This window comes from Vitis riparia, chromosome 2 (genome assembly GCF_004353265.1).
Source record: "Vitis riparia cultivar Riparia Gloire de Montpellier isolate 1030 chromosome 2, EGFV_Vit.rip_1.0, whole genome shotgun sequence".
Taxonomy (NCBI): Eukaryota; Viridiplantae; Streptophyta; class Magnoliopsida; order Vitales; family Vitaceae; genus Vitis; species Vitis riparia.
In genome coordinates, this window is record NC_048432.1 from 15,035,105 (window position 1) to 15,062,676 (window position 27,572).

The 27,572-nt window shown below is 37.6% G+C and overlaps 2 protein-coding genes and 1 pseudogene across 5 annotated transcripts; 1 reads left to right on the forward strand and 2 right to left on the reverse strand.

The window, feature by feature from the left end:
• Positions 1 to 2,996: 2,996 nt before the first annotated feature.
• Positions 2,997 to 4,989, forward strand: LOC117907487 (annotated as a pseudogene).
• A 3,648-nt stretch (positions 4,990 to 8,637) lies between these two features.
• On the reverse strand, positions 8,638 to 16,606 carry LOC117906981 (deoxyribodipyrimidine photo-lyase). Of its 2 annotated transcripts, none has more exons than XM_034820289.1 (9): positions 16,137 to 16,606; positions 15,480 to 15,696; positions 15,031 to 15,266; positions 14,649 to 14,806; positions 14,492 to 14,528; positions 14,212 to 14,270; positions 9,749 to 9,830; positions 9,587 to 9,658; positions 8,638 to 9,333 (listed from the first exon to the last, which is right to left on the reverse strand). In XM_034820289.1, the coding sequence occupies exons 1-9, from the start codon at positions 16,464 to 16,466 to the stop codon at positions 9,160 to 9,162; spliced, it is 1,365 nt and encodes a 454-aa protein (XP_034676180.1). In that variant the 5' UTR covers positions 16,467 to 16,606; the 3' UTR covers positions 8,638 to 9,159. The 2 variants fall into 2 exon arrangements, with proteins under 2 accessions (XP_034676180.1, XP_034676175.1); XM_034820284.1 differs by having other exon boundaries at positions 15,031 to 15,271; positions 15,356 to 15,696; positions 16,137 to 16,605.
• Positions 16,607 to 22,155: 5,549 nt separating this feature from the next.
• LOC117933455 lies at positions 22,156 to 27,464 on the reverse strand. Of its 3 annotated transcripts, none has more exons than XM_034854825.1 (2): positions 24,844 to 27,464; positions 22,156 to 23,280 (listed from the first exon to the last, which is right to left on the reverse strand). In XM_034854825.1, exons 1-2 carry the CDS (start codon positions 27,162 to 27,164, stop codon positions 23,160 to 23,162), a joined length of 2,442 nt encoding a protein of 813 aa, XP_034710716.1. In that variant the 5' UTR covers positions 27,165 to 27,464; the 3' UTR covers positions 22,156 to 23,159. The 3 variants fall into 3 exon arrangements, with proteins under 3 accessions (XP_034710716.1, XP_034710732.1, XP_034710723.1); XM_034854841.1 differs by having other exon boundaries at positions 23,151 to 23,280; positions 24,890 to 27,464; XM_034854832.1 differs by lacking the exon at positions 22,156 to 23,280 and having other exon boundaries at positions 24,447 to 27,464.
• Between the last annotated feature and the right edge of the window lie 108 nt (positions 27,465 to 27,572).

A 27,572-nucleotide genomic window follows, 5' to 3' on the forward strand; every position in this document is an offset into this window, starting at 1 on the left:
TTTTATAATATATAAATTTATTATTAATTTTAATTATATTTATTTTTTCCCTCTTTCCTATTAAAAAAATACTTTTGAAGAACCAAATATAGCTATTGTTTCTCAATAATATTATAAGTCGGGTCCAGCCCAAGTTTCCAGGTAAACATGGCTTTCGTTGAGAGTTTAGAATAGCTACAGTACATGGGCTGGGCTATAACTGGAGGCCCACCGATTTTCAATCCATCCAAGTTGCAGTAAGCCCAATATGGGCTCTAATCCGAGTATACAAAAGATCTCACTTCACTAAAACTTGACAACTCCAACGTGGCCCTCCCTGGGCTCCCTGGGCCCCTTCCCCCCAACTTAAACACCACAAACTTCACTCCTGTCCGTCAGCTTCAACCTACATCGCTACCGTATCATAATTAGGGTATAGTAAAGAAAAATTAGAGTTTTTATTTTAAAAATGTGGTGACTCAAATGTTGGTTCGCCGTGAGAATGATAGGAGTTTTTGTAAATTTATAATTAATGAGGGGGCCGGTGTACGTCTGCGTCAGTAAATGAAGTATTGAAGTGTGACCATGGACGTATGGTGGCTGAACGCCATTTGATTCACGCCGATTGCCATTTGCTGACCATGCTTTTTCCTTTTCTTCCAGCACGCACTACAATGTAAGCCTCCACTGTCAAATCCAATGCAGCTTCACATTAATGACCCAACACCACTTTCCCATTTCAGACACTTTTTCTTCTTTTTGCAAAAAATTATATAACTTCCAAAAAATTGACTTAAAACTTTATTTATTGGCCTCAACAGCTACCATACCACAACTTTAATATTAAATTTAAATTTCAATATAAAATCTAAAAAAGTATAATATATACTACACAATTTGATGTTTAGATAGATCTAAACATTCATTTTTAATAATTCATTTGATTTAGATTAAGTTTTTTCAACCGATCGACTTTTGGATTAAAATCTGAATAACTGGATACCCTTACAAATTACATTCTTAGACACGTGTGCAAGGAAAATTTAATAGCAAAGATGAAGCTTGTCTTGAGTATTGGCCTGATATCTAGGCCCTAGGCGTGGTGAGCATGGACTGCGCAGGCCGCGTCCGTGCCTGGTGGACTGTGCGGGGAATTGTCCGGTGGTGGCCGGGACGATGCAGCCATTAGAGTAGGTTCAGGTGCGGGGTAATGCCTAAAACCAAAACTAACGCAGTGAGGAAGAACCAATGGGAAGGAGATGAGGTGGAGAGGGTGGGACACGTGCACGTGATCCAAGGAAGGACACGGGTCAAATGCAAAGCCGTGCTGGCACAAAAAACCAGAGGACCACTTCAATGGACTCCCTGCCCATTGTCTCATTTATGAAGTTCACATGCATTTCTCTCCATCTCTTTTCTTGCTGGGTCGGCCCTATCTGCGGAATTATTAGTGGTAGTTGGGGGCTTTCAGAGGAGAATTCATGGAAGCCATAAATGCCACAAACCCAACTCCAAACACTCCCATTAATGCTTGAGACTGACTCATTCTCCCGTTTCACAATGCCTTCGGTTGGAAAAATACGTTATATTCCCACCCCCAAAAATCCTGCCACTGAATCACCGCTCTCGATCTGTCAGACTGTCATCTTCTCCCTCCTTCAAATTCATTTCAGATTGACCACTCTTTACTCTTTAGATTTTATTTTATTTTTAAATATCCTTCTCTAATTTTTTATAAAGGAAAATGTTTGCTAATTAATATAAATTTCTTTTAGAAGTGAAAAATAAAATATTTTAAGAATTTAATAATTCTATTTAGTTTTGAAATAATTTGTGAAATTGAATCACGTTAAAATTTTATGTATCATTGTAATGTTTTATGCTTTTAAATTAAAATTATTTGCATTAAAATTTGTTGCGCATTCAAAAGCTAAATAATATGAGTCGCAAACTTCCAATTAAGGGCATTTTATGGAAGCGGTTAAATGAAAGTTATTTAGACAGTGCGTTCCACATTTGGCTGATGGAGATTTTCGGTACACCTGCTGGAAAGGAAATATTCATTAGCCATTATTGCAAATTGTTACTTTCCCTTCTCAGGAACACTTATTTAATGAGCTGTTTGGATTTTGTCAGAAGTTGCAGAGTCACCATTACAAATACCTTCGCCCCTCCTTATCCTTCCTCCCTAAATTTTCAAGCGCTGGATGATTTCTATTTTTTAAATAATGCCAGAAATCCCTGTTTAAAAGGGGCAACTTTTCATGTCTACAGCTTTATGAACTTTTTTAAACATTACAGTGTAGTGTGTACAGACTAGGGACAGAATTGAAGACTAGCGCACGGTGGACCCAACATCATCAGACGGCTCAGAATTTGTTCATTTCCCGGCAGTTCTAGGTTGGAAACGGCTCCTATATGAAAAAGAGTTGACTCCGGAAAAGGATTACCATTAGAAGATCCGAGTCTGACCTACAATTGCAAATCAATGAATAAACAAACTCTAGCTAAACGCCACTGTGCAGAGGTGGTCCTAGAGCGACCTTAACCCCGTCTTGCCTTGTGAACTCAATATCAGGTCCCTGTTTAGGTCATAATGACCCTCGTATCCATATGGGCCCACCACTTGGGGCCCACTGCTCCCTATCATGTCCTTTTTTTTATTATTATTTTATTTTGACTCGATTTAAAATATTGACGATATGGAATTTTAAATTTGAGAAATATAATTATCACATAAAATAAAAAAAGGTATTGTACAGAAACGGTGTAATACACAGAGGTGAGTCTGAGCCTCTGAGGAGATTCTAAAAGATCGATGACGTGGATGATCAGGATCCACTATGGGTTTATGGATCAGAAGGCCGGGATGCCTACCGTGCCTGTGATTTATGGTCATGATTACAAGACGACGAAAATGCAACCGAAGAAAAGGAAAGAAAGTGACAAGTGTGAATTTCTACGTAAATAACTGAGAATACAGGCTACAGAGGTTTTAAAAGAAAAGCTACGTATGCAGATGAAACCAATAAGATAAAATTTGATAGATAATTGAACCATGGCTCCATCATCTTCTTCTTCTTCTCCGTCTTCCTCTAGAGCCTCCCCTTCGCGCCCTCCGCCCTCTCCCCGGTCTCCTCACTTCACTCCTGTAAGTATAACCCTGACCCCTGACTCCTTGTTTGTTTCTCGGGAAAACAATTTCAGGCATTTTTATGTTTTTTATTTATTTATTGGAAAACAAGTGGGGCTAAACTTAGGATTTTGGTTTTTGATTCTTCGTTTATCGTCTGCAGATTCAAGAGTGCGAAAGGGAAGAACAAGAAGACGAAGTGACTCCAAGTTCTTGTACAGACAAAGGAGACCCTTCAAAACACCATCCGACGCCCATCCATAAATCTGACAAAAATGGAAAACAGTCTACCAGAAAACGTACGGATTCGGACAGTCTTTCCGAAGACGACCGTGCGGTCTCTTGCAATAAGTGTCGGCCAAGCGCCCGGGAAAAAGATCTCCGTGGTTCCCCTGGACAACGTCGGCATGAATCGGAACTCGTCGTCGCTCGCAAGCCCCAACGGTATCTTCAAATCGATACTCTCGTCGTTTACAAGGAAGAGTCCGAGGACGTCAGATACATCGTGGACGGCAAGAGAAGAGCACTGGAAGATCGCCGTGGCGGAGCTCTCCCACAAGCTCATTCAAGCTACGAGGAAGAGAGACGAAGCTCTCCTCGAAGCTTCTCGGCTCAAGTACTCCATGGCTGAATTGGAGAAAAAGCTGAACAAGCTCGAAGTCTACTGCCACAATTTAAAGTCGGGACTTGACGTTTGTAGCGGCAATTCACCGTACCGGCCAAGGAAAGATCAACAAATCGAAGCGAATCATTTCAAAATTCGCGATCACGATAAGGTGATCGAACATTTCTTGGTAGCAGTATCAGAAGCCCGCTCTTCGATTCGACTCCTCAGCCGATCGCTCACTTTGCAACTCCGGCAAATTGGAGGTAAAGTCTACGAGAGAATATCACTCCTCCTTCAACCTTACGATGTAAAACTTTCGCTCTCCAAGAACCCTAGAACCCTCCTCGTCTACCTAGAAGCTTTGCTGAGCAAGGCCTTCTTCGAAGACTTCGAGTCGGTTGGATTCCAGAAGAATGCTTCCAATCAAATTCTAAACCCAATAGAACGATGCGAAGCGAACTACGCGTCATTCAACATTCTACAAGGGCTAACATGGGATGAAGTGTTGAACAAAGGAACGAGGCACTTCAGCGAGGAGTTCAGTAAATTCTGTGACAGGAAGATGAGTGAGATCGTGGCTATGCTGGCTTGGAACCGTGCTTGGACTGAGCCGCTGCTACAGGCGTTCTTCTCAGCCTCCAAGAGCGTGTGGCTGGTGCACCTTCTGGCCATGTCGGTGCACCCGAGCTTGCCAATCTTTAGAGTTGAGACTGGGACGAAGTTTGACACTGTGTACATGGACGACATGGGTGGAGACAAGGCTCGGAGGCTGGTCCCAGCCATGGTCCGGATCATGGTGGCACCCGGGGTTCTATGTTTATGGCAACGTGGTCAAGTGCAAGGTCCTGTGCAGGTACTTTAATGATAATAATCAAGACAGGGGTGTGCCCTTAACCCCTACAATTTAGTTACAACTTTTTGGGTTCTTGTGATAATTTTGATGTTGGTTACCATTATTCTATAACATGGTTATGGTTATGGTTATGTTTATGGTGATGATGTGAAATTGGTGCGTTCGGGATTTGGGATTCTTAGGTCAAAGCAGGATTTGGCATTTTCTTGTTCCCTTTGTTTTATTCTCTGTTTGGTCCACTCTGGTCTCTTTTGTCTCTTCCATTCCCTTTTTCCTCTAGGGCTTAGCCCAACTTGCATAGCTAGCAATGATCCATTGAGATAACGTTTTCTCATTGGATATGGATGATGGGTATGTATATACTCTCGTGAATGAGATTTGGAACTTCCATAATTTGATTTACTATTGTTTTTGTTATGGGTGCCGCTTGTCTCTGTTGGCATTCGGCCGAGTGCCAACCCACCATGTAAGGTTCAGCCGAAACGTCCTGCCCATGCTGTACAAGGAGGCATTGTATTGTGTCTTTTGACAAGGACTGGTTGTGCATGGGCACATGCGTTGTGGTAGCTGTGGGTTCTACACAAGTTTTACCATAAGCTAGTACGACAAGAGGTTGAATCCCGATCCTGATGACTAGTCCCAACAGGTTGGTACACTCACAACTTCTCCCATAAATTCAGTTGGAGTCTGTCATCTTTTATTTTTATCTTTTTGTCATTTGGGAAAATTGTCACTTGTCCCTTCACCCTACAAGCAACCTGCAAATTTAGATTCATTCATATGCATCTAAATGAATCAAGGTCCTGAACACCGCAGAGTGCACCATTGTATTAAAAGAAATGCAAGTGGTCTATGGACTATGGACGATCGTGGTTCTCTATGGATCGACATTGCAGCACCAGTATATAGCCAGTTGGTTGTAATTCCGACCCAGAACCAGCTGATTGTTGTTGATGTTTGGGAGGGACTGGGCTGTCAAAGCATGAAATTGGTTGCCATGTATGGTCGCAGGTCGTGAGGAAGCAGCATACGTCAAGGCATTTTCGCTAATCCATGACATATGCACTTGGAACTTCCTTGGGTTTGGGTAGAGTCGCACATGTGATAGGCTTGGGCCTCAGATTATTGGATGAACTAGACCCAAAGACTGACGCGGAGCTGTTGAAATTTGAAAATGTCAAAGTCGGCCCCGTGGAATGCCCAATAGACGTCTTTGAACAGACATCTCATAGGTTGATAATAAGCCCAAAAGCCCTCTCTGTCTCACATTCAAATTAAGACAAAAATGATTCAACTTCTAGGAATTTGGCACTTGAAAACAGGAGCAAGAGAAGACTCAAGAAAATGCACGGAACTCCATGAAGTGACCCATCCTTCAGAATGCAGACAAATTGCAAATTGCAACTTAATAAAATGGTTCTTACAACATATATAAAATTTATATAAATATTTTGCTTTTAAAAGTTTATAATTTTCCTCTAAACCCCACTTATTTTTGTAAAAAACCCTATAATTATAAATATTATCTATTTTAAACTCAAAAATATTAACAGTTTTAAAATACAGAGACTCTTATATAAATCTGATGGGGAAGGTTATAAATATCATCCACTTGTTGTTAGGTGAAAAGATAAACTACCAATTTATTCATTTTTATCTTAATATTTTATTTGCTCAAACATTTAAAAGTAGTAGAGAATTGAATGATAAATATGATAAATACTAAAATAATAATAAATAAATAAAATAAATGCATATGTAAATGATTTTTATTTTCTAATTTATTATTCTATTTCCATATTTGTTTAACCTTCTTTCTACATATTTATTTAATATATATTTTTTTTATAAAAATTTTAAATAATTTATTTACTTATTAATTATTATAAATCTTTAATTGTCTTTAATTTCTTTTCACAAATAAACAAACTATAAAAATACGAAGTCTCCTATACCATATATCAAATAATTTCTTTATATTTTCCAATTAGAATATATTCTTTAAAAAGACTTTTCTATTATTACCTATATTTAATAAATTTAAATAATTAATTTTTATATGAAATATTCTTTCTTCTGCATTTTCTTCCATTTATATTTATTTGTGATAATATAAACATAAGATGTTGTGATGACTAGTCAAATCAAGAATTTCAGGGACATGCACACACCTTCCCAACGATATTTTTACAACGTTATCCTGATTTTTAATTATTAACAAAATAAAAATAATTAATATTTGGGATTTTAGATGCGTACGAAGGTGACAATGGATGCAAATACAAATGCAATCTCAAATACGATGACTATTATAGTACGATCGTTATAGTTGTAGAAAATCTGAAAAAGAGACTGCTAGTGTTACAGCAGACATTACCTTCTTAAGAACAATCATATATGACACTAGCATACATGTTTTTATCTTATGGTAAAAAGGAGGTCTAAAAGAAGGTAGTCATGAATTCAATATCAACAAATATTTCATAGTGAAGGGTGGTTTGCTATAGGTAATGTTTAATTATTAATTTATGTATAAAAATTAGTAAAATAATAAAATATTTAGCTTTAGCATGTTGATAAAATTAAATAATAAAATTTTTCTTCAATTATGAATATATCTTCATACGTAAATCTTATAGATGTTTTATTTAATAAAATAAAAAATATTTTATATACTTATATTATTCTTACCATGATTTTTTTAATAATATCAAAGATTAAAAAAAAATATTACTATGTTTGTAATTATTTACATATTCTTAATTTTTATAATTATTTTTATTTTTAATACTATACAAATAATATTTTTATGAAATAATACAGATATCGCAATTCGATCGCAGTTGAACTATTAATTCAACCAACGAAACGTGATTTAATAACTTTCTTGATTCAGTGATTGATCCAATTCTGAAAACATTTCAGAGATTTGTATATTTGGGACTTAGACCATTGAAAAATTTTACTACTTAAAGCATAGAGAAACTTTGCTTCTTCAATTGTTCCCACTATAAGCACCCAATAGTTGGCCATAGTTTTCAATAAGAGAAATCACATTTTCTTGAGTTTAACTCCTAAGAACAAGATTGCTATTAGAAACCATTTAAACAAATGACATAATGGAGTAACTTAGTTGAATAACAAAATGAGCAAAAAGACCATGTCCAATTGAAATCCAGTTTGCAACAAGGAGTCAGGGTTTAAAACTTGCTGTCATATCATGTTAAAGAACATGGAATAAGAGAAGGGAATGTGTTCTCTCCTGTCATTCTTTTATTAATTTAGAAGTAATAAATTGAAACAGCAACATACTACTCCCTAAAATAATTCTAATAGTCATATTACAATAATGACCTCATAATTAATCTTTAGGAAATGATATCATCTGCAACTTGGATTGGTGTTTAGCTTGTGATTATAGATTGAGGAGGGTTTGATCCAAAGAGATTTTAGATTGGTTTGTTGAAGAAAGTTCAAGATCTTGTGGTTTGATTTGGTTTCAATGGGACTCTAAAGGAAGATCAAAGATCATCCTTACTACAACAATTCTTGAAATGTGGGTGAGAAGTTGAAAGGATATTCAATTTCAAAGAATTGCAAATCAATCACCAAATGCATGTATTGACATAAAAAGTGTCAATGTCAGATAACCCCCTAAGAAAAACAAGTGTTGATGTACCCACAAAACAATTAATTCATGTAATAGCAAGTTTTTCTAAGACATATCCTTGGTGTGCAAACTAGCTGATTCTAAATTCCTTAGAAGACGAAAACTTAAAGAAAACCCTATGAAAAAGGTTAGTAAAAAAGATAGAATCAAAATGATATTCTTATTGATAACGGTTTTTATTTCCAAGTGGTAGAAATTATGAACATCCCAAACTATAAAATGTAAAAGAATGTCAATAGAGAAATTGACTAAAATGGAAAGAAGCCATCTACACAAAGCTATACTCACTAGTAAATTGATGAGTACTATACTCAGTAAATTGGTAAATATGTGAACTTATCAGTCCAAATGGCTAAAGATGCATGACATATTAAATATAAATGTGAGCTTATACAAAAATTCAATCAGAAAAAATGATTTAGAAGGTATAAAGCACAATTTGTTGTACAAGATTTCTTGTAACAGCTTAATAGCCCCATGATATTCACCCTATAAGGCTACCTTACAGATGAATATAAGATAGATAACATATTCTGAACATTATGAGAGATCCTTACACCCAAGCTAAACTAACAGCAAATACTAATTCCAAAGCCTAAAGCCACTGTCACTAACATCCATTTCAATGAAAGATTCACAATTAAGACGAGGTACCATTCTTTTTGCTTGATATAAATACATTTATCAGGGCCATTTTGAAAAATAGTGGTAATTTTTTGTCAGAGCCAAAAGAAGACAACAAAAGCCAATGGTCTCAGAACTGTGGGCTAAGAAAAAATTAGCAGACTCCTTGTCATAAAAACTAATGCCTACATGCTACTAACCTTTTTTTCTATAGTGTAAGTGATCCACCAGATAGGAAGCATGAAATTTTGTTTTCAGTGGTTCTCCCACATCCAATCTGATTCCTTGAGATTTCAAACACGAAGTTCTTTTGCTTCCTTACCTAGAGAGCTTTCTGCTTTCCTCTTCTTGGTTTCAGTAACTAGCCTCTTAACATATGCAATGTATCCATCAACATCAAATTTCCTCTTGCAGCCTGCATAGTTCATGTAGCGAATTTTCCCAAATATCTGTCGCTCTTGCCAACCCTGAAAAGAGAGCCAATGACTCAATATTCATGTATCAAAATGGCCAGGGACTTAATTTTGGAAGCCTTGTTTCTTTATTCAAAAAGAAGATAGGATTGCTTTTGATACCTAATATCTATGGTTCATTCTGTTCCTATGGTGCATCATCATCTTACCTCACAGCAGAGTTTTAGTGACTTGCTTTGTATTTTCAGTTAAAATAGGTGCATGCTTCTCTACACTGAGAGCCACAGACACATAGAAAGAGTCAAACCTGGTCATGAACACCACAGATCGACCACATGCAGCCAACATATCCATTTGGATCCCTCCCATCTATTTCATACTGCATGCAGATGCATTATATGTAAAGAAACTTGCTGAGAGTTAGGGTAACAGCATTCATGGTAGCACGCTGGCATTTCAGTTAACTTACCTTGTCGTTCAAATAAATTGATATTGCAAGGGCTTCTTCAGGTCCTCTGGTCCATTCAAGGATCTTCTTTGCCCAATACATCCTGCAAATGTTTTTTCTCTTTTTGGTTTAAACCCACAAAATATATCTCCAACAAAAAACCTAAAAACTGCAATAAACTACTCTAGGGTAGAAGGCATTATCAACTATACATTTGGTTTTAATGGCAACAGAATCAAGATCTCGAAAAACTTGGAAACTCAATAATCAAGCTAATGCATCAAATAGTTAAATGTTTCCATAAGTATATTCAAACTATGATGCAATCAAACAGAAAGATGTGACACTGTCCAGAACATCACAGCATTGTAATAATAATAATAAAACCAGAACAGATGGTAATCAACCTCACCGAAAAGACAGATTTACAGATGGTCTTCCAAGGGTATTTCCAGAAAGAGTCAAACTTAGGATCAAAGAAAAATTTGATGGTGTAATTACTTATGAAGCCTTAACGTATTGGAGAAATTATTAATTATATAAATCAAAAAGTTTTATCTTTATGCTCTTTGTTAAAAATTAATGCAAGAATTCAAAAAGAATTCAAATATAGTAAAAAGGAGTTAGGATCCTTTTGTGCTCAGTGCATGAATGAAACCCTAACTCCTCCTCTGCCAAAAAAGAAAAAAGAAAGAAAAAATATCATAAATATTATAAAAACCATAAAAGACAATGCACTAAAGAGAAAAATGAGAAACAACAAAAACTATAAACTATAAAAAAAATCTGAATCTAAGACTCCCATAAATGTGGAAAACCAGGACATTTATGTAGGGGGAAATTTGAGTTACTCCATTCCCTAGCCTTGGATCAGTTAGGTGTATGCAATCTTCCTAAGGCTCTCTAGATCCTAGCAACAGAAACAAATAAGCAATAAAAGCCGTTTAGGATCTAGATCTAATCCTTTGGAATCAATTACATCAGATCTAGACATTCTTAGATCAATTCCTGTCAGTATGGAAAGTACCAAATCCATAGAAGATCTTTTATAAACGTAGAGTCTTCCGCCCAATGGTTCTTCCTTGAACTAGACACAGAGATGGTAGAAATCTCATAGAGATTGGAGGTTAGGGTTCTCTCTCTAAGTGGACAAGAAGCAAGGCTAAAGCCTTAACCATTAAGATGGGGTATTTATAGACTTCCCTTCGGCTTTAGTGATTTGAGCCCACCTTGGGCTTCAGTCACTTAATTTAACCCAAAAAGGATCCTAATTAATTAATTAACAAAATTTGGCTCCAATTAATCAATTAGCTCAATTTAGAGATTCCGTTCATAAGCTCCTATGCAACCTTCCATATTTACCAAAGTACCCTTATATACACATGTGAATTAAAAACTCATACAACCCTCATAAACTCTATCCCCAAGGAATATAAGCTCGAGCATGGGCTATGTAGATCAATAGGAAAATACCGATTCCCTCAAAATCTAATTCTAAAGTTAATTCAATATCCCACTCTAAAGACTTCTCCTAAGAAATGTTTTGTTAGTACATTTATTAAGGTATTTACAACATCTTGAAATTGATTATAACAACCCTCTCCCTTTTATGTAGATATTATCCGCTTTAGACTCATTGGGTTCAATAGGCTCTCAAAGCTTAAACACATCTACATAGTTAAAAGGAGCTCACTATGTATATATAGTGTCAAAAATTTCTTCTCCTAACCAATATGGGATATATCACATTCACTTTCCTATGTAGAAACAATGTATTTTTTGTATCCCACAAGATTGCAAGGTTACTACAGTAAGGTCAAACAAACAAAGTCTTACATCAAGATTAGGGACCAACTTTAGTACTATTTGTAATGATTTTTTCCCTTTCATGTGGATATTGTCCATTTTGGGCAGAATGGACCCTCATAGCTTTAAAATGCCTCTACACGGTAAAGAAGAGCACTGCATATGTAATACGAGGAACTTCTTCCCTTAATTGATATGGGATATCACATTGATCTTCTTATTTTACAACATTTAAAATATAATTGCGGTCTTGATGACTGAGAATGTTATCCCACCATCATTTTAATTGTCCTGTGAATCCTACAACTAAATGATATGCAATCATGTGATCTGTATTTTTTCTTACTTTGTAGGCAACAATCGTCATTATCGTTTCTTGATGAGTATTAAATATTCGATGTTCGCTTTTTCCATATGTATTTCATTCAAATATTCCTTTCCTATCATATTTTGATTAAGTGAAATGACTTCCTTCTTCATGTTACATGTAAGTAAGAGTTCATCTAGGATAATAATTTCTTGTTTTAGGTTTTGATTGATGATTATTAATTTTATTGCAACTCTTCATCAAATTTGAATATATTTTCAAATTCTTCTATGGTTAATTTGAAGGTTTTCTAAGGTATTAATAGTATTAGAAGAAGGGGTAAATATTTCAATTTTTTCTAATTTTTTAATAAGTTCATTAAGAAGTGGATCAATTGAGGTGCTTTTCAACTTTATTGTCTTCTATTCTATTTACTTGACCAACTAACATTTTTAATATTTGATTTGTATAGTTATTTTGTTATTGAATAATTTTAATATCACTTAAGATCACTCATCTTGTTAAGATCATCTTGTTTCGTCTTCCTTTTTGTAAATAATTTTAAAAGGTGGAGCTATTACTTCCACATTATAGATTTTGTAATAAAAGGATATTCTATTTTTTTTTATTAAAGGCATTGATTTCAAACCTAATAAACATAGGAATACATACTTGATGTTCTTCCATATATTTATAGTATTCTTCTCTAAATTTGTTTCTTTTTTCTTGGGAGAATTTTGAAAAGAACCATTTTCTCTTTTCTTTATTGCTTTCTAATAGAAATTCAAATCTAATAATCCTTGTTAATCTCAAAAATTTTAGGTATTGTGAATAATTGTCTTGGTTCAAGAGGTCTACCTAAATTTGAGACTAAGTGGGGGAACGTCTTGGGAATTCATTTTCTTGACAGAATGGTCTTGGAATATTAGGTTGAAATTTTACTCCTTATAATTCTTGATTCCTATTTCTTGTAGGTGTATAACTAAAAGAAAATCTAAAGGAAGAAGCTCTTGATTTATAGTCTTGATTCCTAGAGGTTGAAGGAGAGAATTCTATGGTTATTATCCCTTCTCTGTCTTCAATATAATAGGCAGGTTGCATATTTTCAAATTTTTAAGGGGTGCTTGATTTTTGAAATCCCATTTTGAAGTTGCAAACTGTTCCTATGCCAACCACATAGGAACCTTTGTTGATGGATGTCCATCATTTGCTTGGAATATCAAAGTTTTTCCCAAAGGAGATGACATCAAGCATCTGGGATTGAGTGAAGTTGTCAAAGCTTTATAATATATTTTGTAAATATTTGGGTCTTGAATCTAGGTCATATCCTTTAGTTTGAATATGAAGAACTAAGCTTTGTAAAGGGGACTCATCATCTATAGAACTTAATGTTAGATTAGGATAACAATTGAAATAAATTGGTCGATGGACCATGTTTGATTCCAATAGCCCACTTACTGAATCTCCAAAATTGTTATGTCTTGCATCTCCTAAACAAACACAAACAGGTTTGTTTAATCCTAGTTTTGTTAATGGTTTAACAACATGTATAGATCCTATGTGAAGTAATCTGTAATTTTTCTTTAAATGTGGTATATCTTTAGGATTAAGAAGTTGAACTGCTTCTTGTTCTTGTCCTACACAAATATAGTCTTAATGTCTTGATTTGGTATTGACCAATTTTGTAATAATTTTCCATTTTTTCCATTGAAAAGTTTGCTTGATTGTCTAGTCTTGAAGCAGTTTCTAAAAAATAAAAATTACTATCCATTCTAGACATAATATTAGTACCATTACTATCTATAAGCCTTCTTAATAAATTACTCATTTTATTTAAATCTTATTAAAACTTTTGCTGGACTGAGATTAAGGCCCAATGGGACCACCCTTTTCTACCAACAGTCTAAGGCTGACCAACATTATTCCTTAATTTAGTTTAACTAAGTTTTAACTTGACTTCACTGAACAAGCCTAAGAATAGTAATTTGGCTCTGATAACGTTTTTTATAGGATCTGAGGATCATCATAAAAACATATAAAAACATAAAATGTCATAAAAACATAAAACAACATTGAAAACTAACAAAACAGAACAGATGATATTTGTCAAAATAAAACTTTACTTACAATGATATTGTTACAGAGATTTTCTTATCAGAGAAACAGGGGTCTTGAAATACAGTTTCAAGGTTCAAGAGAATAATAATAATAAGAAGAAGAAGAACTATAATAATAATAATAATAGTAAACAGTAGCTTCCCCACCCCCATAATCGAAAGAGAGAAAAAAACACAGGAATGAAAGAGATATTATAAGATATTCCAGAAGTTGCAACCAAGAAAAGGAATGTAGTCATTAAGAAGTTACTTGCCGCATAAAACCATGCATCTTCCCATAATGAACCATCTCCAACTGAGAAGCGTTCCAGAGCTGAAATTGCAATTTAATAATTACAATAATAGCATAGATAAATTATCAAGACAATGATAAGATATAGAGATGGTGTAGGCTTCAGTACTTTAATAATGCAAATGGAAATCCCAGTAATGGGCCTTGTTAAGGTATGACAACCATGAAATAAACCTTAAAACATCAAGATTCTTTAAACCGAACAGCATTTAAAAAAAACAATCTTTGAAATTTCAGCTTACAGGATCGGCAGTTTGTGCATTCTCCAGTTGCTCCTTCCTGCAGATTATAACCATTTCAAAAGTTTGATCACCCTACTCGAAAATCAACGAGTAACAAAGAGAAAACTCCATCTGCCTTAGCCATAAGCAATAAGAAAAAAAAGGCCATTCCACTCACGTATAGATATGTTCTCGCTTGTCAGAGGCATGGTCCATCAAGGTCTTACGCGCCCATTCCCATGCCCCCTGTAATGAATTATATCGAGGCTGGTAGAAGCAAAAGTTATCAGCAAGTTCCCTCCGCACAATCAACTCCTCCAAGAACACATCAACTGCCTTCAAAATAATGGGTGCAGGCAGATTGAGCTAGAAAGCAGATATAACTACTGAACAACAAATGAGGAACAAACAAATGCAAATTGTGGGGAGCATGTGTTATATTGACACTCAATGAGGCTATTTCAGCTTTCAAGGAGGTTTATTCATATCAAAATCAACTATCAGATTCTTAAACTAAGATTAAAGCCACAGAATCAACCCCAAGATCTTACACCACAGACCTGAGGGCAATTTTTCTGAATTTTTTTTGCCTCTAAGGCACACCGCTGTGCAGATATTTGTCCAAAATGCAAATATGGAGAGAGACCAGAGAGCGCTCCAGGCTTTAATGGGTTATTCCGGTCTGTAGAATAATTCTTCAACCTCTTTGTCAGGAACCCATTTTTACTTCCCATCAATATTTCCACTGCTGCATTTTCTCCTGATTCACACCATTTGATTTCAGGGACTTCTGCCCCTTCCCTAGCCAGATAAAACTACCATTAATATCACAGTTTCAAAGAATCAACCTAAACTCATTTCCACCAAATTTGAATGAAATTTTACCTCAAAACTTCAGTAATCAGGTCATCCCAATCTATGGACTGATTCGTGCCAGCCCATTTTACACTCGGAGGTTGTAATGTTGGAAAATCAATGAGATACTCAGGAAGTAGTTTATTGATCTTACCCCTTATAGTCCTAGCACTATACTCCAATTTCTCCGATGCAACCCAAGTAGGCACAATATTGTGAGCATCAACTTCATGCAAGGACACTTTTTTCCCCACCCTCTTGCAAATTTCCTCTTTCCATTTCTGAACTTCACGTAAAGGTGAGAAGTCCGTTACAAGAAGTGAAGCTCCATATTCCCTAAGAAAATTGGGAATAGTTTCTATAGCTTCCCCCTAAAATGAACGAACGCACAAAATAATAAGTTCCTAAATATAATGCTCTATTTGGTTGCCGGGAGTAGAAAGAAGAAAGAAATTAAAACTCTCAAACATAACAAAATTTCCATTCAACAGATTGCTTAGAAAACCAAAAACTGAACCGTAACATTATATAACTTTGGTAGTTAGTTTAAAGGTGGTGTTTGTTTTTTGGCTGAATAGTAAGCTAAAAGTAAGATATTAACCATCATAACTAAAGTGAACTTGTGATTGAAAAGTTTAGCTTTTTCTATTCAGCCAAAAAACAAACACCACCGCCTTTCTCACTCACTTGTCATACAAATAACCAATTTGGCAAGAAAATAAAAATAAAAAATCTTTCATTTTTCCCAGTTTCCCGGCAACCAAACAGAATGGGAATCTAAAAGACTAGCCGATATTTCGAAGGTATATGCCTGAAACAAGAAAAACGGAATCTGAAGAGTTTGTTCGAGATCACGATGGAGAAGTCGCAAACCTCTCAACATAAACCCTAACTGCCGAGCTTTGGCCCCCAAGAACTGATCGAACAGATTGAAGGCTATAGCCACAGGAACATTGGCTTTGTTGGCCTGATCAACGGCGTGGATCAATGCCCAGTTGTCTCTCAACCGTTGATCTCTAAACATCCAGTAGACTACGGGACCCGCATCTCGACCAGACGGCGTGGATCCTTCCTTCAAAACCCTGATTCTTCCCTGTTGAACCATGGACGATTTGTTAAGGGCTGAAGATGGAGAGGCCATGGATGAGAAAACCCTAGAGTGCCTGCTAAGGTGCGCGGTAAGCGTAGGGAAGAGAGTTCGAAGAAGGCTAAAGTGAGCCAGGTGTGACTACTGAAGTCTGCAGCAGAAGATCGGCCAAAAAGCGAGGGAAATGAGACCGTTAAATCTGTGGCTTTGAAATGGACACGTCCACAGCTCAACTCTTTTGGTCAGGGTGACAGTTAATCGTTGGGTATGATTAAGTATGACGTCGGAACAGGCACCTTCCCTAGCCATGCTCTGGCCCACATCACTGGATAATTTAGGGTTGGAACTTGGGATGCCCGGATGATCTTTATTTAAGAACTTAATTAATTTAATCTCTAATGCGAGGTATAAAATTGATTCAAACATAATCCAACATCATTTTTTTTTATAAGTTCGAGTTGATCGAGTTAGATTTTAGTTGATTGAATTGATTATCGGATGATGAAAATTTTCTTTATATATTTATATTAAAATTTAATAAAATTTTAATATAATAATAAATAAAATAGAATGAATTTATATATATTTTTATATAAAAATAAGAAAATAATTATAATTTGATACTTCTTAACAATCTACAAAGACAATGAATAAAATAAGTATTAATATATGGAATAATATAAATTATAAATATTATAAAAGTATTAAATTCTAAGTTGAAAAAAATTAATGCTTGTCCAAGCTCACCCAAAGTTAATATTGCGTTAGGGCTGAATGGACCTACCCATCCAAGCTCACTCCTAGATATGACCGACACCGAAATTTAATGGGCCGAAGAAACGACACGTGCTTTTCAATTGAAATATAATCCCGAGCCCTCAGCCCATGAATTTTTCTGGGCCTAGACTTTTAGCCTGAAAGGGAACTTGGGCTGGGCTTCCTTTTTCATTACTGAACAGGCCCAATGTGTGGAGATGACCTTGGGCTGGGCGGACTTAACTCGTCGTCTGAGTCTCAAACATCGCGCTTTTTGATCCTTCTTCATCACCCTTTTGCTTACCGTTGACATCACATAGAGTCTTACAAAAACTAGACTTTGATTGTGGGTAAAAGTTGGGATAATCTGGGAACAACAAGGTATATTTTCCAAAGATTAAAACTAAGAAACAAGCAAATGACAAACATCAGCTTTTGGGGATGGTGTGCATGTGAGGGGTATAAGTATCCTCGGCTTTTGCGGTCCTATTCGAGTTTTATCCCCATGGAATTTTGAATTTTAATTTATTCTAATGGGAATTATTAGCTTCGTATGAAATGGTGAGAATCTGCTAGGATCTTGGCTATACGACAAACGCCACTTCTAATAAAACAACGACCATCTTTCATTTAAAATTCTCCCCACTAAACCTCTCATCCTCGCTAGCTTCTTCTCATCTCACGTGCAACACGCTCCCACACGAATTCCAATCATGTGTGTATTTTACACTCGCAGCATGTGAACGCGCTAAACACTGCAGGCAGGCAGGCAGGCAGGCGAGCAATCGAACGAATTTTCTTTTGTTCTAAGCAACCCCATAAACTTTCAAAAATATACCCACCAAATCTCATTTTCTACTCTTTTCTTCTCAAAAGCGGACCGACATTGCAGAAAGACGATACTCCCCTCCCGCAATTAAATTCAAGTCCGGAAGAGCAAGGGCAGTTTGGCCACTTCATCGAAAAACTAAATCAAAGCATGATTGACCGCTTAAAAAAGGCATAAAAGAAAAAGTATAATAATGGTACTCAATCACATTATGTTAATTGGAAAATTTTCCCCCACAAAGCTAGCAAAAGCGAAGCCCTCATTTTCAACATACTAACATATAAAAACACATTTAATTATTATATTTTTGAAAAAGAAAAAAGGAAAGGTAATGGACCAACCCCTTAAATATTATAAAATATTGTCCCCTCCATTGTTTGGTTATACTGACTATAATTATTAATTATAAATTGGGGATGGAGATTAGGAGAATTATTTATCATAATAATAACAAATTCTGTGAAATAAGTGGAGAGCATGGTAGCAATGATTTGGTTCGTTGTCCGTGAAAGCGAAGTGTTAACCGAAACTATATTAAGAAAAAATTATATCGATGGGGGAGGTTAAGGAGGGATCATTTGCATGAAAATTTAAAATATTAAAATAAAAAAAAATTAAAGAGAGGAAGAAAAAAAAAAAAAAAAGGGCACTCATACCCACTCCCACCCACATTGTGCCATGAGTGTTGTCGCACCAGATCCCACCTGCTTCCATGTCGGATGTCCACACGTGCCTCTCACTGTTAAGGCACGTGAGAAATAAGCCATGTCCCCTCCGCGAGCCGCGCCTGCCCTTTTTTTATTTATTTATATTTTTTCATTTTCTCTCATCATTGGTTCAAGTTTTTCTATCTTTGCATGATTCCATAAGATTCAATTTCGTTTAAATTAATTTTTATTAAAGCATTAAATTACAATTAGCTATATAATTACAATAATTAATCCTAATTTTACTTTAGTTTATTTCTAAATTAAAGGTAAGTTAAAAGGGCTACGTCAGACAAGTGCAAAGCAGCGTGTGACATCAGGATATTCCTATTATATTCAGCGCCAGACGTGAAGGGCAGTGGTGTTAAAAAAAGAGTACGGACCATGTAATAAAGTCAAACCGTGGGGAGATTTCTGGAATTTCATCATACTATTTTCCTATAACTATAAACAATGAAGGTATATTTTTCGAGGAGCCAAAATGACGTCACGGAGCCACAAAGTAATGCGTCATGGGTACGGACATTGACTGAAGAGATTCCATTCCATGGATCTTTCAAAAACAGTTGTTACGCACGTGACTAGAAGAAGCATTCGGCAGGCGGAGGCGATGGGAGCGTGGACATCTATAAAAATGATTCTGCCAAGACGGCAAGGGGGTACTTCATACTTACCTCCAGACGAAACGGTGCCGTTTCGGGGTTGAAACTCTGGTCCCAGTTCAATTACAGCCACTCATTTGGTGGACTCACTTCCAACAACGAAACCTTAAATCGCTGAGACAGCAATCTCAAGTTTGAAAGTGACAAAAGTCTCACGAATCCGCTATGGGACCTACCCGTTGCCAAAAAATTCAAGATTGACAACTCAGTCAACAAGCTCAACGGCTCTGATGTACAACTGCCCACGATACTGCCTACAGTAGGCCCCATATGATTACCAATAAATATACTGGGTCAGGTATTATGATTCCAAATACATCACATTATAATTATTAGGTGGTGGGTAGGACCCACCCAGTTGCTTAGACCCACTGTAAAAGTTGCACCAGTATGATAGGTGCCTCGATTGCTCCACCCAAATAATAATTGTGGTATACTTCAAAATTCACCCTCACGTGTTTTGGGGACCTCTCACGTGACCCTTTCATCCTCTTCTGGAATTCCCACCCAGTAAACCCACCCATGGTTTTGATTCTTGAATTTAAACGCCGGCAGAGGATTATTGGGAACTGTTAGGGTGTCATCATGTTTATTTGTCCAAGTAATTTTAAAAAATTGTCGGTTGACTTAGCCGTTAGTCTACTCAATTTAAAGGGGTCCGTCCCTGTGGGCTGTGGCTGGCTTACATTTACTACTACCATTGTAGCGTACAGGAGCTGGGAAATTAAAATATGCTGGAGGAAATAATGAACACTCGAAGAAAGAAGAAGCGAGTAAAGCAGAGTGGTGTGAAGTGGTGCTTGACTACTATGTCAGAATCACTGAAGTTTAAAAGTGCCATCTGACATGACTGCTAGCTGTAAAGAGGTAGGTAAAACAACTGAGCGGATGTTCATTACCCTTCCGTCTTTCCTCCAACTCCTTTAATCCTTTTCCTAGCAGGGTGACCTAAGACAATGCTCAAGGAATAATTGTCAACACCGGCCTTACATATACCATCCCTCTGGTGGGATGGTATACATATCTAGAAACGAGTGGTGACAAAAAATGATTTTGAGAAGTGTGGTTGAGGCATGCATGTTGAGGAGTATGAAAGGAAGATGGGAATTTGTCTGGAAGCTTAAGAACAAGACATGTGAAGACCAAAAGAGAATCATGAGAATATGAGAGCATAAATGGGAAGTATGCCAAATAACAAGAGTAATCATGCAAAAGCCTCATATATGTACATGCAAATTAGGAGGATTCGGGTAGCAGGACCACCAACTGTATTCAGAAATTTTGTAATACAAGGACACGCATTAAAAAAACATCAAGCTGGAGGTTGGTGAAAAATATGGCAAAGAAAGTAGACTTTTTGGCAGCATTTTTAAGAGGACGCTCAAAACAAAGGCTTAAAAATAGTGTACCATGTGAGAGCACAGTGAAATTAAAGTAGATCGTATCTTCCTTTCCGAAAAGGCAGCTGTTTACTCTACTGCTTTGTCAATGAAGCCTTAGGAGCAGCCCTTGGCTGGCATTCATGAAAAAAAAAAAAAAACTATCAGTATGTGGTCCATGGACCACTTATTAACAACGACGTGACACACCCGATACACATTTTTAGAGCGTTTTGTGATATACAACGCGCTTTCTTGCCACTTGATTTTATTTTAATGCCGGGCTGATCTCTCTCGAACCGTTCATATTTGAAATACAAATTAAAAAGAGTGACAGCAACAACATTTTAGTCTGGTTTTTGGTTACGGTTGAGTGTATGTGGACTTGACTTGACAAAGAGCCATTATGTTAACCCTGATGATTAAAGCATAGGCTAAAAATGTGAGTAAAAAAATATACAGAGATGGAGGAGGGTGGGAAAAGGGGTGGTGATAGATTAGGATTAGGAAGTGAGGTATCTGTCGATCTCTATCTCTTTCTATCTGTGTGTATGTGGAGCATTGGAGGAGGGGAAGATTCTTGTATAAAGAGAAGGGGTGTCGTCCTATACTAATCATTATCTCTCCTCTCTCTCCTTTTACAAAGAAAAATGAGTGGAGTGAGGCATACCACCATCTAATACTCGCTCTTATTAGAGTTTGGTGAGAAGTCAGTGTTAGTAAGCTCTGCCGACAAGAATTTGTGTCTCTCCACTGAGCAATAAGGAGACCCCCACCTCCCTTCCTCCCCTACCCCCCCACCCCCCTCAAAGGTAAAATAATACTCTACTCCATTAACTCTACTTTTCTACACACTTCCTCACTTGCCAAAAGTGGAAGCCCCATTTGATTTTTTTTTTCTTTTCTAGTTTTTCACCTTTCTACTGTTTGTGAAGGTGGGTAGGGTGAATCTGAAATCCATCAGTGGAGAGAGAGAGAGAGAGAGAGAGAGAGAGAGAGAGAGAGAGAGGCTTCAAAATTGCTTTATGGGGTGATAAGGTACGGATTTGTTTTGTTTGAAATCCTACTTGGATTTTTTACTTATTACCAAAAGATGCCAAATCTCTTAAATCTACTTGGGTTACTCATTACCAAAAGATGCTTATCTCAGTGCATCAATTCCATGTCTACCATTTCCAATTTTACCAAATGGCTCTCTCTGGTGTGAAAGCAGAGGCTCACACAGTAACATTCCACATAAATTTATGTAAGATGAATACAACAAAAGTTGGTCATGTAAAGTGCCAACGTTTGGTGGAAAAGAATGAGAAAATTTGGCAAATTCATTTCCATTTGGTGTCCCAACACCCTTTGGTGGGCTACAAAAAAAATTAATAGGACTGGTTGTATCTGAAAACTGTAAAGCATATCTAAACTTTAAGACCCTCTTCTACTTGTAGCTTGAGCCAATTGATTAAAACAGAATCATAATCCAATGCCTAGCTGAGAATAGAAAATTGTGACATTATTACAAGAGAAAAGTGGCCTCAGATCTTCACTCTCCCAATTTTCCCAGCATGGGTTATTTTGCAGAGGCCTTTTGACCAAATAATTGTACAGAGGAGGGGGTCCACGGAGAGACGTAGATAAAATTCTGAGACAAGAAGAAAACACAATTCCATACTTTCTGCAGAATAATACAAAATGTAGAATGTAGCAAGCACCAAAGGGAAATTATTTGTATTCCGGCAAATACACCTGTAAAGATTCTTTAGAGATAAATAGACACCAACCCAGTACCAGTAATCTTGATAGTGCTTTAAGGAAATTGTAAAAACATGATTGAGGATCGGAGATAGAAAAGGAGGAAATGTGGATAAAAGCACCACCTCCACCAACAATGCAGCAATTCCTGCTAAGGAAGCTATATAGATATTTCAAGTCTCAGAGATACACGGAAGCAGAAAAATTAGTTGAAATTGGTTGCATAATCACTATCAAGCATCTTCTGTGTTGTTTCATGCCGACAGGCCTCCTTTGCTTTGGGGTCCTCTCAGGACCTTTCTCACAATCATGGGGGAGCATCACCCAATGACTCTGCATGGACGTCACGAGCTTTGGAATGTTTAAAAGAGAAGTTACCCAAAGATGATTTGATGGAAGGACCCTGATCTCTCTCTCCATGACGACCACAGCCAAGAAAAAGACTTCCACTTCCTTCATGGTGGGGCTCCACTCTCTCAAAGGCACAAAAACCAGAAGATGTGGATGAGATGAAAACAGTGAGAAGTGCTCCTCCAGCTAGAAAGATTTGCCCTCAGGCCCCTCCGAGGTTGTTGACCCACATAGCTAAACCTGGCTTGCCATCCACCCAACCAGTTCCAGCAACCTCTGGCCTCTTACAAAAAGACGCCTCCAAGGCAAAAATTTTCAAATCAAGTCCTCCCTTGGATCCCTTCTATAAGTTCCTCTTTAATCATGCTACAACCATCTCCATTAACAATCACGCATCTCATGGCGGCATCTCCAGTCCAACAATATTTTTGTCCATTGTTTCTGCCATCAACAATACGATTTTAGCATGATATTTTACCTTAAGACTTCAGATGAAACAAAGCATTTAATTTTTTCTCCCCAATGTTTAATTTATACCCAAGTGTAAAACAATTGTAAAACCAATAGCTCTTTTTTCCAATTTTGACATTTCAAACGCACAGCCACAATGATGAATGCAAATGCGGTCAAATTTCTGGTCAAGAGAAATTAAAAGCATGAAAGATGAACAGAAAACAGAAAAGAAAAAACAGCAGAAGCTGAGAATTTCCAGCTACAAGGAGTTTGAACCTTGCTTTGAATATGATTCAGCTTTTAACTGCCAAGATAGCAAAACAGATAGCCAAAAAAAAAAATCTATCCATGGTGGGAAAAGCTGCTCAATGGAGGTAAGAACAGTACCTAGTTTTGGAATCTCGCTAGATGTGAGTATGGTAAAGGTCATTGAAGTACTGGTTTTGATAGTGCATACTGAACCAAAACCTGGAGTCTGCCAACTTTAGGTTGGAATTTCACTAGAAGTTGAGATAGTAAGGTTCAAAAGTACTAGTTTTGGTCCCCATCCCAACAATAGTTAGAAAGAGGCCTCTATATTAGCAAATAAAGGACCAGCAAAAGACCCAAAAGTTCTAGTACAAAAAAGAATGGAGATTGAAGGGTTTTCAGGCAAAAAAACCTCCAAGCCTTCTCCAATGGCTCCATCCAATCGGCACATGCAGTCAAAAATAGACACATAAGACTGTGCAAAAATAGTATATCATGCTTGTAAAATAAGGAACTATGAGATGACCTAATAAGGTATCCATATGAATGTCTGTTCTTGAACAAATTCAAACTAGTGCGCAATTTCAGACTTGCATTGACTTCAAACTTAAACATCAGCTACCTTCAATGTCACATGATTCTATAGAAAAAAAATGTGATGAAGAGTTTTAGAAGGCAAATGATGGCTGCAAAAAATCTAAATCACAATATCATGTTAAGAAACATGAAAAATGCCTATGAATATTTATAAATTGCAGTTTTGAAACTAAATAGCAAGCTTTAGAAAGAAGAAACTGATTTATGCATTGCAAAAGAAATACTCATATTGATTTTCCATCCATCCTGAAGAGAAAAATAAGTACTAATTCATGACCACAAATTGGTGCTTGTTGTGAAGATTGATGTATAAATCAAAGGAGAAATAAAAAAACTTCCCCCTTAGAAATATTATTCATCCCAAATTACTCAAGGAACCAAAATGTTACAACATTCTTCCTGTCCTGAACTACTGTTTATGCAGCATTCTCTATCTTTACAAACAAGAAGAGTTTCTGTTTTGCAAATCCAAGAACTCCACATCATTCTAGGGTGAGAGGTGGGCAATGGCTTGAACCATGTGGCTTAGTAATGGCAATACAAAATTCAATTCCCTATCAATGTCCCTATTCCTCCCACCCGAGACCCAAAATCCTCTAAAGAGTAAGTAAACAAGTACAAAATAAAAAGAAAAAAGAAGTAGCAGAAAGAATTCAATAAATCCTACAAATTTAAATTCTAATGGAGGAGGAGAAAAAACATTACACTGAGGATGAATCAACAAAAACTTCATTTAGCACATCATCCTCACCATTTGTGGAGGCCAGGAGCTCTGCATCCTTATCTTCATCATTGGAAAAATCCCGCCTTTCAAGCTTGGAATGGGCTGCAATGAATATCATCTTCTGAGCCCTGTACATGCCTGCCCTTGAGTGCCCATTGGCGCAAACCCATCTCAAGAAAGACAAATTGCACTTAAATCCACATGAGGTTGCATGAAGGAAGATAAGCCTAACTGCAACTTTTGCTAGTGACTTGAACTCCGTGAGGTAAGTTTCCCACACAAGCCTGCTGCTCTGAGGGTTTGCAGTTTTCATTTTTCCGGTAATGGGGTCCCTCTCCTTCAACTGAACAGCCTGCGCGTAGACTGGTTCGAGCCCATCCGTTCTCCATTTCATGAGCTCCATTAGCGCAATATGAGCCTCCTCCCTCGATACAAGCCGAGTTATGAGCTTGTCCACATCTTTCTCCTGATCGGGTGTCAAACATTTGAATGGCGGAAGGTACTTCCCACTAGTGTCCCTAATCAAATAAAGTGGATCAAGTATAAAGGCAGCGGCCCAAGCTGGGTGATAGTTCTTTTTGAACCGCCTGTCAATCACCTTCTCCACAGGTGCTTCATCAATGTGGAACTTGGAACACCAGTCCTTCACCTTTGCTCTAAGCTCATTCCAAAGTGGGAGGCATTGCCCAACTAGTGGCCTTTCTGTCTCAATTTCCTGAGCCATTTCCTTGATCAATTTAACCAGTGAATGCACCGCTTCCAATTCACTCCAAAACCTCATATCTCTTCCCATCTCTGCAAATTCTCTGGCAATTGGGTCCTCTACTGATACTATCTTATATGATTCATCTATAAGAACCAACTGTAGTGCTCGAGCTGAATTCAATATATCCTCCAGCATTGTGTACACAGGTTCAAAGTTCAATTTCTCATGCTCTCGAACTGGTACTCTTAGTAATTCAACATGCCTGTACTCCTGCAACTGATACTTCTGAAAGATGTTACGAACTTGAGAGTGGTTATTAACAAAATTTGCAACCTTCAAACAATTCTCAGTGACTTTCTGAAATAAAGGAAGCTCTTTGCTAAAATCCTTAATCAAACTATTGAACCCTTGATACTGGCAAGAAAGATTAACCATCCAATGATTCTGATTCTCTAAATTCTTCAATGCCTTGGCCTTAAACTTGTCTGCAACTACCCCTACACATTGCTGCACAGCATTCCCGCAAATGCCTGTAATTGTCTCCCACAAAACCTCCTCCGCATACTTGGGAGGAACATTCCCACTAACAAACACTGCCCTCCTGAAAACACTAGTCCCATTTGGGAGATTCACAGTTAAATTCACCAAATTTTCTGCACCCAGAAACCCATGATGCTTTGGTTGCCAACCATCAGAGGCAATTTGAAAGAACATGGCGTCTCGAATTCTAGCTTCTGACTCAGCCTTGGCTTCTTCGAACTTGGCATCCAATCTAGGACCAGCGAACTCCCTCCGAGAAATCGCCGGCAATCCGACTTGATTGAGAAACGCCCGAAATTTCGGGTGGTCGAGGCTTGAGAAAGAGACAGACCCACAAGACTCATAGAGCCAATCAGCAAGAAAATCAAAAGCAGAATCAATCTGGGTTTTGCTCAAAGCTGGGCCAGGTGAAGTTTTGGGACTCTTGAGCTTCTTCACACTATCTTCCAACATGGCTAAAGCTCCCAGGTCCTCTTTTCCACCTGATAACATCAAATGCTGCTGAGGCAACAAAGACCCGGTACTGGCAGTCACAACAGTAGTCGACACCGCCGGCGAGTATGCCAGCTCACCGCAGAATCGCGACGGATCGACCATCGCCAGCGGTGAAACTTGGTACGAAGCAGAAGAACCACCCCCACCCACGCCACCGCCACCGCCACCACTGGAGGAGCTACTACGCTTACGGTGGTTGTGTTGCACCGAAGAAGAAGGCGAAGCCATGGAAGAAGGTGATATTGAGGAAATGGGTTTGGGCACAGAATTGAAATTGGGACACGTTCCTCTCTTGAGATGCTCCGAAGCCGTCCGAGACGGGTTCGACGCGGAGAAAACGGCTTCGCAGAGCGAGCACCTGAGCTTCACGGCTTTGGGCAAACCAGTATCATTGTTGTGCACCAACAAGGGCTCTAGGTGAGCCCAGTACCAAGCTCCCTTTCCCTTTATGGCCTTGGTTCGAACCATCACCAACCCTTCGTACCTCTTGTGCACAGCCTTCGCTGTGAGTTCTTCAGCAGAAGATGAGTCAATGGGTGGCGTGGTGTTGGTAGCCGCCATTGGAACACGAAAAGAAGAAGATAAAAAAAAAACGCAGTACTGTTTTCGGCTTCTATTTCTGTTTCTTCATTTTCCAAGGCTATGACAGCTTTTTTCCTTTTCCTTTGCATTCACCCCGGAAACCCCGCCGGTGCCGGCCTGAATTTAACACTTGGCCGGTGTTCCATGACGGAGTCCGGCGATCTGGGGTTGTGGCGTTGGCTTCAGTGATGGGTCTTTGAGAACAAGTCTCCCAACAAAGTGGTTGTTGCTTTGTTAGAGCCTAGAGAGAGACTCTTCTCTGGTGGTGCTGTTGTAAAAGATGAGCGTGTCCCCACGCACTCTCTGTCTGGGCGTGGGAAAGAAACCAGCCATGTGGATGGAAAACTACTGCTATGAGGCTAACACAACAGTCCTACGTACCAAAAA

Bases quoted from the DNA above. Each gene is read 5' to 3' on its own strand.
- LOC117906981 (XM_034820284.1), bottom strand. From the start codon at position 16,466: ATGGCCTCTCCATCTTCAGCCCTTAACAAATCGTCCATGGTTCAACAG. The intron at 15,272-15,355 runs GTAAAATTTCAT...TTATCTGGCTAG, and splicing joins CTGATTACTGAAGTTTTGAG to GGAAGGGGCAGAAGTCCCTG. The intron at 14,807-15,030 runs GTCTGTGGTGTA...ATTATTTTGAAG, and splicing joins TTCAGAAAAATTGCCCTCAG to GCAGTTGATGTGTTCTTGGA.
- LOC117933455 (XM_034854825.1), bottom strand. From the start codon at position 27,164: ATGGCGGCTACCAACACCACGCCACCCATTGACTCATCTTCTGCTGAA. The intron at 23,281-24,843 runs GTAATGTTTTTT...TGTTGATGGCAG, and splicing joins TTTGTTGATTCATCCTCAGT to AAACAATGGACAAAAATATT.